This window comes from Fukomys damarensis, unplaced genomic scaffold, assembly GCF_012274545.1.
Source record: "Fukomys damarensis isolate Sample0158 unplaced genomic scaffold, DMR_v1.0_HiC HiC_scaffold_29, whole genome shotgun sequence".
NCBI lineage: Eukaryota > Metazoa > Chordata > Mammalia > Rodentia > Bathyergidae > Fukomys > Fukomys damarensis.
This window is the reverse complement of record NW_022900941.1, coordinates 32,551,403-32,560,403: the sequence shown is the minus strand read 5'-3', so window position 1 is coordinate 32,560,403 and position 9,001 is coordinate 32,551,403. Positions and strand designations below refer to the sequence as shown.

The 9,001-nt window shown below is 34.8% G+C and overlaps 1 protein-coding gene across 3 annotated transcripts in view; it reads right to left on the bottom strand.

Annotated features, from left to right (window-relative positions):
• Positions 1–9,001, bottom strand: part of Rif1 (replication timing regulatory factor 1) — a 56,870-nt gene that overhangs the window by 32,870 nt on the left and 14,999 nt on the right. For 2 of the 3 annotated variants that reach the window (XM_010604661.3, XM_010604663.3), the window contains exons 9-15: positions 7,544–7,695; positions 5,162–5,276; positions 3,879–4,052; positions 3,541–3,651; positions 2,804–2,866; positions 2,593–2,693; positions 73–159 (exon numbers count right to left, since the gene is read on the bottom strand). In XM_010604661.3, coding sequence (XP_010602963.1) covers positions 73–159; positions 2,593–2,693; positions 2,804–2,866; positions 3,541–3,651; positions 3,879–4,052; positions 5,162–5,276; positions 7,544–7,695 — 803 coding nt within the window. The remainder of the gene's footprint in view (positions 1–72; positions 160–2,592; positions 2,694–2,803; positions 2,867–3,540; positions 3,652–3,878; positions 4,053–5,161; positions 5,277–7,543; positions 7,696–9,001) is intronic. The other variant, XM_010604662.3, reaches the window with a different exon arrangement.

The window sequence follows — 9,001 nt, the reverse complement described above, 5'->3', positions numbered from 1 at the left end:
TATATATATATATATGTATATAAAAATTTTGGGGAGGACCAATCTTTATCATATTACATTTAAGATACTTGCATTAAGAATATCCATATTAGCAACCTGATATGCTGGTGAACCTAACACTTTCTGAGGAAGTCCTTTAATTGTAATTTCCATGAGGACCTAAAAAAGACAAAAGGTTTTATAGTAGTTAGCAAATGAAATGCCACTTCACTTTTTAAAAGTCTAATAGCGTTAACTACATTTTTAACAATTTATAACCAATAATATTCACTCTAAATACAGTAGTGTATAAACTATTTCATTTTGTGGGTTTTTTGGTGTGTTTTTTTGGTATCGGGGATCAAACTCTGGACCTTATACTTGCAAGGCAGACAGAAGAACCACTAAGCTAAATCCCCGGCCTCCTAAATGATTTTGTTTTGAAAGTTCAAGTACAGAAATATAATAGGTAGAGTGACAAAGCCCTTTGCCTCTAAGGATAATCAATGTTCTCAGTTTGGAGCCTTACTTTCAGACCTAAATCTAGTATGCATAAGTATAGACATCAATCTATATACACACTACTATATATGAGTATCCACAATTTGTTTGCTCAACTGCTTTCCTAAAAATGGACTTGAGACTATTTCTTTTATACTGCTGAAAGAAATTCTGCCATGAATTACTTATTCAACAGTGTCAGAAATACCTACTACTATACACTGATACCCCAGTTGTCAAACTCAATTTGTTCCAAATTTGTAGTCAGACATATTTTTTCATAAAATAATACAAAACTAAATAACGGGTTCTGAGGCCCAAATAATACACTTATAAATTCCTTTCTCCAGGACTTTAACAAATTTCTCAATGATTTTTTTAACTCTATCACAGTTCTTAGTTTTCCTCTTAGCTTTACTGCTGGCATTAAGAACTTTCTTTGGAGCTATGGTTATGGTAGTTTACACAAAACAAAGACCAAAAAGCACACTGGAGAATGTTTCAATAAACTACTATAAAACTATGTTACCTGGTTGAATGGGGCACTTGGACTGAATTATTAACCTCTTTGGTGTCTGTGGCAAGATAAGACACATGACTCACTCTCAGTTTGTAAGGTTTTTCCCCCCCAAGTTGGATTTTCACTTCAACTATCAAGCAAAGTTATGAAACCAAGCAATTTTTTTTTCCAACTTTGCTGTTTTGAGTAGCGGCAAGTTCAAAATTGAAGCCATTTAACAACTGAGATATCACTTTGGTTTTAAAGACTAACTAGAAGCTGAGCCTGAAATTGCCAAATCAAATCTGAATAAGCTCACCCAACTGCTATCCAAAAACCTTACCATATGTAGTTATAGTAACATAAACAATGTATCTTGTGTGTCATGAACAATGATAGTTATATTAGGAAAACGTACAAACTTTCCTTTGAAACACACTAATGTTGATAACAGGTACCATTTACTCTACTTGGCCCACGGTGTTTTCTATGTATTAATGATTAATAACTACTACATTCCATCTTTATAAATGAGTCAAACTGCAGCCACATGGGCAAATAAACTGTTCAAATTCACTGCTAATAAAAAGTTGGAGAACCAAGACCTGTTATGTGAAGGTACAGGATCCCAGTAATGAATGTAACTGTATTGTAGACCTAGATTGTACTAATAAACTCAATAAAAAAGAAAAAAAATTTAAAGTTGGAGAGAAAGTCAACCTAATCTCCTCTGGAGTCATTAACCACTATTCATACCACCACAGTGCATTAATTGTCATAGTACATCAAAGAAAGAGACTCAGAACAAATTTAAGGGTATTGTTCCATAAGTACCTCATTAGAGAAGGCTATTATAAAATAATGTTTAACTTCTTTTTTCCCCCTCTAGTAAATAAGTTGAAAAACTAATGCTGGGTATGGGGGAACACGCCTGCAATCCCAACAGTCAGAAGGCTGAGGTAGGAGGATCACTGTGAGTTCGAGACCAGCCTGGGCTACATAGCGAGTTCCAGGGCAGTCTCAACTACACAGTGAGACCCTGTCTCAAAAAAAAACAAAAAATAAAATAAGAAAATAATACCAAAGCCATTATCCTGGTTAAAGAGTTCATTGAAAAACAATTACTGTTAGTCACTAAAACATTAATGTTATTCAACAGTCTTATAATAAAAACTAGTAGACATTTTAGTGTTTTCAGTTCAAATTCACATCTTTTACCTAATTTTCTCTGCTTGGTTTTTTTTTTTTTTTTTTTTTTTTTTTTTTTTTTTTGGTACCAGGGATTGAACTCAGGTCCTTCTGTTTACAAGGCAGGCAGCAGAACAGCTGAGCTAAATCCCCAGCCCCCTATTTTTCTTTGTATTATAGATTTTTAAAAAATCATTAAGTTTTTTGCTGTTGCTGTTAGTCACTTATTATAAAGGCTTTGAATGACTCTAAAATCAATACAATGGCATTTATTACAGAGCTAAATTGCTAACAAATATTTGATATAAAAAGTCTACCCAAAGCTTGACGTGCAAAATATCAATATAAAACTTAGTTTCAATCCTAAGATCTTTTGCTGTTGTTCAAATCGTAAGTTTTAAAGTCCCATTTATAGGAATACTTACCAGTGTTTTCGATACAGGAAGTACTTCAGACTTCACTATGTTTTCCAAATATTTCAGTAGGAGGGTTAATACTTCAGAACCTGGTCTCTCTTTTTTGTTACCTATCAAAATGCAAAAGGATATAATCCTAAACTTGTATTTTCACAGGTGAATATATTCACTGAGACATGACCAACTTATTAAACAATCTGATCAGTGTAAAAGCACTCACCAGATTCAGTAAGTGAATTGACTAAGCTAATTAGCTCTTTCCAGATAGCACTGACAACTGCATCTGTAAAAGAGTCATTTTAATGAGATACATGATTACAAAGTTTCCCCCCTTCTTCCCTATACTAACCAATTGTGCTATATTTAATTTGTATCAATTTCCTTGTCAATCCTCATTCCAGTAATTTATAAAATTATGACCTTATGCTTCTAAAAGAACTATGTTAATATAACAAAGGATAACTGGTTTAATCTTCCCATCTTTCTACATTTAACCCATCACAACAATGACTTAAGATACTTCATAAGTGATGTTATTCATTTTTTTACCAGTTAAAGTGCAAAGTATTTGATTTTGAAATTTCTTTTCCATATTATTCATTAAGTTGTAAACACAGGGTTTAAATGCAGATACTGGGGTCACCTAGCCTGGAAAATGAATCATAACTGCACCATTTAAGGGCTGGGGATTTAGCTCAGTGGTTCCACCACCTGCTTCATAAGTGCAAGGACCCGAGTTTGATCCCCGGTACCAAAAAAAAAAAGTTAAAATAACTGCACCATTTACTATGGGACTCTAAAAGTTATTTTCTTCTCTGTACAAGTCAGCTTCTTTTTAAACTAGACTATGTGAAGCAACTGCTCTGCCACTGAGCTTTAACAATAGGCCAAATATTTGATATTTTATCTTTTTATAAAAGATACCAACAAATAAAAATTTTTCTCTTAAATATTTACCAGAAGCATCTCTCCCAACTGCAATAAAGCTGTCATGAACAGCAGTGATAAGTGTATGTGCATGTTTGGAAAAAAAAGAAGGGCTGCTGATTAATGGATGTTCAAGTGGTTCTAGAAAGGAAAATAAAAGACAATTATATAAAACAAGATTTATGAAGCAAATTTCTCAATATAAAATTTTAGATGATCTGAATTTATACATGGTTTATACATTTATACTTAACAATTATAAAATTATAATTAAGCTGGGGAAGAAACCAGACCTCATCTCCTAACAACACACCAAGGTAGACTGTTTTAATAAATGAAATTACTAAGAATAAATTAAAAATAAATACCTAAGCTCAATACAAGTTTGTGTTGCTTAGCAAAACTCAAGACTTCTGGACCCAATAAAAAATGAAGCAGCATTTCAAGTCCCAAAAGTTGAATGGAGGGGATTGTTGCCATTCCACCTAAATTTGTGCTCATGTTTATTCGTGGAGTTCCTGTAACTCCATAAGAGGAAGCACCTTTAAAAAGGAAAAGAATGTCAAATTAAACAACCACATTTTATATCAATTACTAGCTACCCAAATACATGTACTTAGCTTATTTTATTTCAGTAAAACTTATCTGTAAAAATAAACAATTTAAATCCCAAGCATTAATCTACATCTTGAAATTATTAATATGCAGGTCTTTCTGAATTTAAAGAATGAGAATGGCAGCAATAATAAATAACTGTTTTTCAATAGTGTAACATACTAAACCACATTTCTTTTATCTACTAAAACCTATTTTTAATCAAAGATCTAAGATTTTGGTCCGAAAGAAGAGAATTTCACATTGCTTTATACTAGCCATTCTAAGTTGTTTACACTCAAACTCATATACCGGTGAGAAAACATTCATTCTCTCCAACTACAACAATATGCTAAAACATTAATCAAGCCAAGGGTGGAAGAGTTAAGTACTATAATCTCAGCTAGGAAGATGAGGGAGGAAGTATTAATTTCAAGGTCATCCTGGCCACTTCATGAGACACAGTCTCAAAACTGAAAAAATTTACTTGCAAGCACAAGGACCAGAGTTCAATCTTCGGTTCCAAAAAAAACAAAAAATTTAAAAAGGGCTGGGAGGGCTGGGTATATAGCTCAGCAGCACTGTGCCTGCCTCTCAAGCACAAGGTCCTGAGTTCAATCCCTGGTACCAAAAAATAAATAAATAAAAGGGGCTGGGGAAGTAACTGTGTGTGAAGGCTCTAGGTTCAATTTCTATTACTAAAATAAATTTTTTAGTAATTTAAAAAAGAGGGCCGGGGATTTAACTCAGCGGTTCGGTGGCCTGCCTTGCAAGCACAAGGATCTGAGTTCAATCCCCGGTACCAATGATAATAATAATAATAATATTATAATTTAAAAAAGAAAAAGGGCTGGGGAGTTGGCTCAGTTGCAGAGCACTTGCCTAGCATGCACAAAGCTGTGGGTTTAATCTAGTGCCACCTAGCTCCTCTTAAAAAAAAAAAAATTCACTAACAAAGCAAAGAAATATATATATAATGGATTTTTGTTTCATATGAAAAATACGAAGCCTTCAGTTAAAGCCTTTAAAAAGAGAAAAAAGAACATCTGTCCCTTACCTTTGTGTACAGGAGTCATAGGATTTAATCCTGGAGAAGTAGCTACACGAGACGAATTTCCTTGAGGTGAAGAACTAGCATCACTTATTATGCTCTGAATCAGAGGCACACAAACCTATTGGGGGTGAAAGGCGAAAAGTCTATGAACTGTGCTGTTATATTTTTCTAAAAGCTAGCGTAATACACTTAAATTTCTTTAAGAAGTAACCTTAAATCTTTTAATAGAAAGGTTAAGCACCCTCACTTGGTGATGCTAGCCTATAATCCCAACACTCAGAATGAGGCTAGACTGCCATGAGTTTGAGACCAGCCTAGGCTACGCTGTAGGAGTTCAAGTCAGTCTAAACTAACAGCAAGATTTTGCCTCCAAAAAAAAAAAAAGTTTGAGCATTTGAGCATCCTTAATCTGAAATTTCCAAAACAAGGTCCCATTTTGAGTCCTTAATGCTGCAGTGGAAAAATTCTAAACCTGACCAGCCAGCCTCATGTGAGGTCAGTCAAAACAAGTCACACTTAAAATAGTGTATAAAATTACCTTGAGGCTGTATTAATGCAGTAAGTAACAAACATACTTCATATTTAGACTTGGAGCCTATCCCCAAGATAGCTCATAAAGTATATGGAAGTATTTTAACATGAAAAAATTTGAAAAGCGAAACAGTTCTGTTCTTCAGCATTTCAGATAAAGGACTCTCAATGCATACTGAATTATACTGGCTGCTCCCACTCAAACTAAAACCTGAAAGTCAGGAAAATAAAATATTTTACTATAACTGTATTTGCCCTGTGTATTATCTGTACATTTCTGTCCTAAGTCCCAGACAGAAAAATATAATATCTACTCAAATACTTTGTGCAATATTGACAGAATTGTTTTTAGGTTTTTTTTGGTTCTGTTGACAAACTTGGCCTGAGATAAAGTCCAAGTCTCATGTTAGGCACACACTCAACTACTATACTGAGCCACACCCTGTAGACCTCAAGCTGTTTAGGAAAGAACTCTGGAAAATATCTCCAAGAAAATTCAGGAGTAAAACCTCACTTCTAAAATCAATCCCGTATCACTCACATTTAATCACTTAATCAGTTATTCCAATTAGTTTATTTGAAAACTATGTTAGAATCCAGAAAATTAATGATTCCAAAGCCCAATTTCAGTTACTTCATGTTATATCAAACTTAAAAAGCCTTTTACCAAAAACAAAAATCAACGAAGCTACCAAAAAACCAAAACTGACTCAAGTGTAAGTCCCTTTCTAAGAATGTACTCCCTAATTTGCAGATATTTATATGGAATATAAGCAAGCTACTATAAAGCCAGATGTGATGGTGTATCTCTGTAATCCCAGAACTTGAGACACTGAGGCAAAAGAATCATGAGTTCAAGGTCAGCCTGGGCAATTTAGGAAGACCCTGTCTCAAAAATGCCTTGAGGGAAAACGCAACTGGTTGTGGTCACCAGTAGTGTTTGCCTAGCAAGCCCAAGGCCTAGTACAAACAATAACAAAAGGAGTGGAGACACTGTAGATACAAGTAAAATCTACTCCAAAATTCAACATATGAGAATGAGATGAAAAAAGTTTAATTGTAAGAGATAATCATTTTTTTGTTTTTGTTTTTGGTACCGAGGATCAAACTCAGAACCTTGTGCTTGCGAGGCAGGCAGAGGTACCACTGAGCTAAATCCCGGCCTGAGATACTCATTTTTATTTGTAAAAACAAAGTCTGAAACCAAGGATAGGATTGTGAGAAAAGTCTTTAAACAGGTTTAAATTTAATATCATTGGGTGTGGTGGCACAGGACTATGATCCCAGCAGTCCAAAGGCTGAGGCAGGATTTCCTAGGCCACATAGAGTATAAGGCCAAATGAACTAAATAGCAAGAAACTGTTTCCCAAAAAAACAAAAACAAAAACAAAAACAAAACAAATTTAAAAAAAAACCCAAAAGCCAGAATTAAATTTAATATCTAAATATCAAGAAATACAGGAAAAATTGTTTCTATCAATTAAAAAAAAACTATGAGGTTAAATGACTTGTGAACTTGGTAGCCTAGAAAAAACACAAAAACTAACTGAACCAACTGCCTAGTTTAAAACTTGATTGCTATTTTTCTAACATTAATTAGATGACTTCTAATCTCTTTGATACAAATCTCTGAAAACTAAAATGTTTCTAACATAGCAGATACTGTTTGTAGAATGAAAAGGCTTGTGGGCCTTCAGTTCAGTCCACTAAAGAACACTCTTTGCAGGAGCAGGAAGATCTTTTATGTGCTGTGGCCTACTAATACAGAGCAGAAATAAAAGATCTGCAAGAATTTAAGAGCACTATTAAAAAACAAACTAAATCAAGTGTTATAGTTGGCACTTATAATGTTACCTGTTCAAAATTAGCAGGCAGATGAGGTCCAAGTCTCATCAGTAAATACCACCAGACTTCTAGTTTTGTTAATGCTAGAGTTTCTGTTCTCACATGGATGGAACTCAAAGGCTGCATTAACAACTTGAGTCTTTTTGCACTACACAGTATATCTTAAAAGAAAATAAGCACACGGGTAAAATGATTTAAGAGGTAAAGATTAAATTTTAAAACTGAGATATATATGCAAGTCTTTTAATACAGCTAGAAAACTTTTGAAACATATCAGGCTATTCTTGCCCCACCCAGTACAGCTAACAAACTCCAGTACAGCTAAAACAGAATCCTGAAAGAGAAACATTACTAGATAGAAGCTATGTCTGGGATGATTTTCCCAACAGGGGACATTTGGCAAGGTCTGTACTATTTTTGGTTGTTGCCAACTAATCACACTATCACTTAGTGGGTTGAAACCAAGGATGCTGCTAAACTTACTAGTACACACCAGACAGCCCCTAACAACAAACTATCCAGTGCAAAATTCCAAAACTGAGAAAAACCCTCCTGTTTTACAATCTCATTAACTCCATGTGACAAATGAAAAAAATGCATGCACCAAACATTGCTGCACACCCATGTAATCCTACCTACACTGGAGTCTGAGGCAGGAATGTTAAGTATGAGGACATGAGAGCCAAGCGTGGGGTGCACATCTACAAATCCAGCATTCAGGAGGCTGAGGCAGGAGGATCACAAGTTCTGGACCAGCCTGCACTTACATACTGAGTTCAAGACCAGCCTGAACTACACATCGAGATCCTGTCTCAAAAAAAAAAAAAAATCAAAAAAAGTTTGAAGCTAGGCTGGGCAATTTAGCAAGACCTTGCCTCAAAATAAAAAGGTTTGAAGATGTTGCTCAGTGGTCAATGGTACAGTGCCCCTAGGCTCTAATTCCCAGTACCATAAAAAAATAAGGCAAGGATGGGAAACCAGGGTATAACTGAGTGTGTGAGAGACCCTGGATTCAAGAAAAATAACTAGAGGCCAGGGATTTAGCTCAGTGCTTCCAGCACCTGCTTTACAAGTACAAGGACCCAAGTTCGATACCTAGCACCAAAAAAAAACCTACAAAAAAAGAAAAGAGGCATATTTTTACATTTTGTGTTTAAAAAAAAGCCCTCCACCTCTGAAATTAGTAACGTATTCCATGAACCACCATTAACGTTGAGGCCAGTGATCAAATTTTAGAAATCTAAACAGATTCACTTCAATTCTTATTTTCACAATATCAGATTAAAAATTTAGCACGCAAATGAAATCCAATTCTTTAAACGAAATACATCACATATGTACACGAGTAGGGCTGGAGACACGTAAGATTAAGAGATGGTCTGTGTTCAAGTATCACATCAAAAAGACTTCCAGGGCTGGGGATTTAGCTCAGTGGTTCCAGAACGTGAGTTCGATCCAGTACCCACA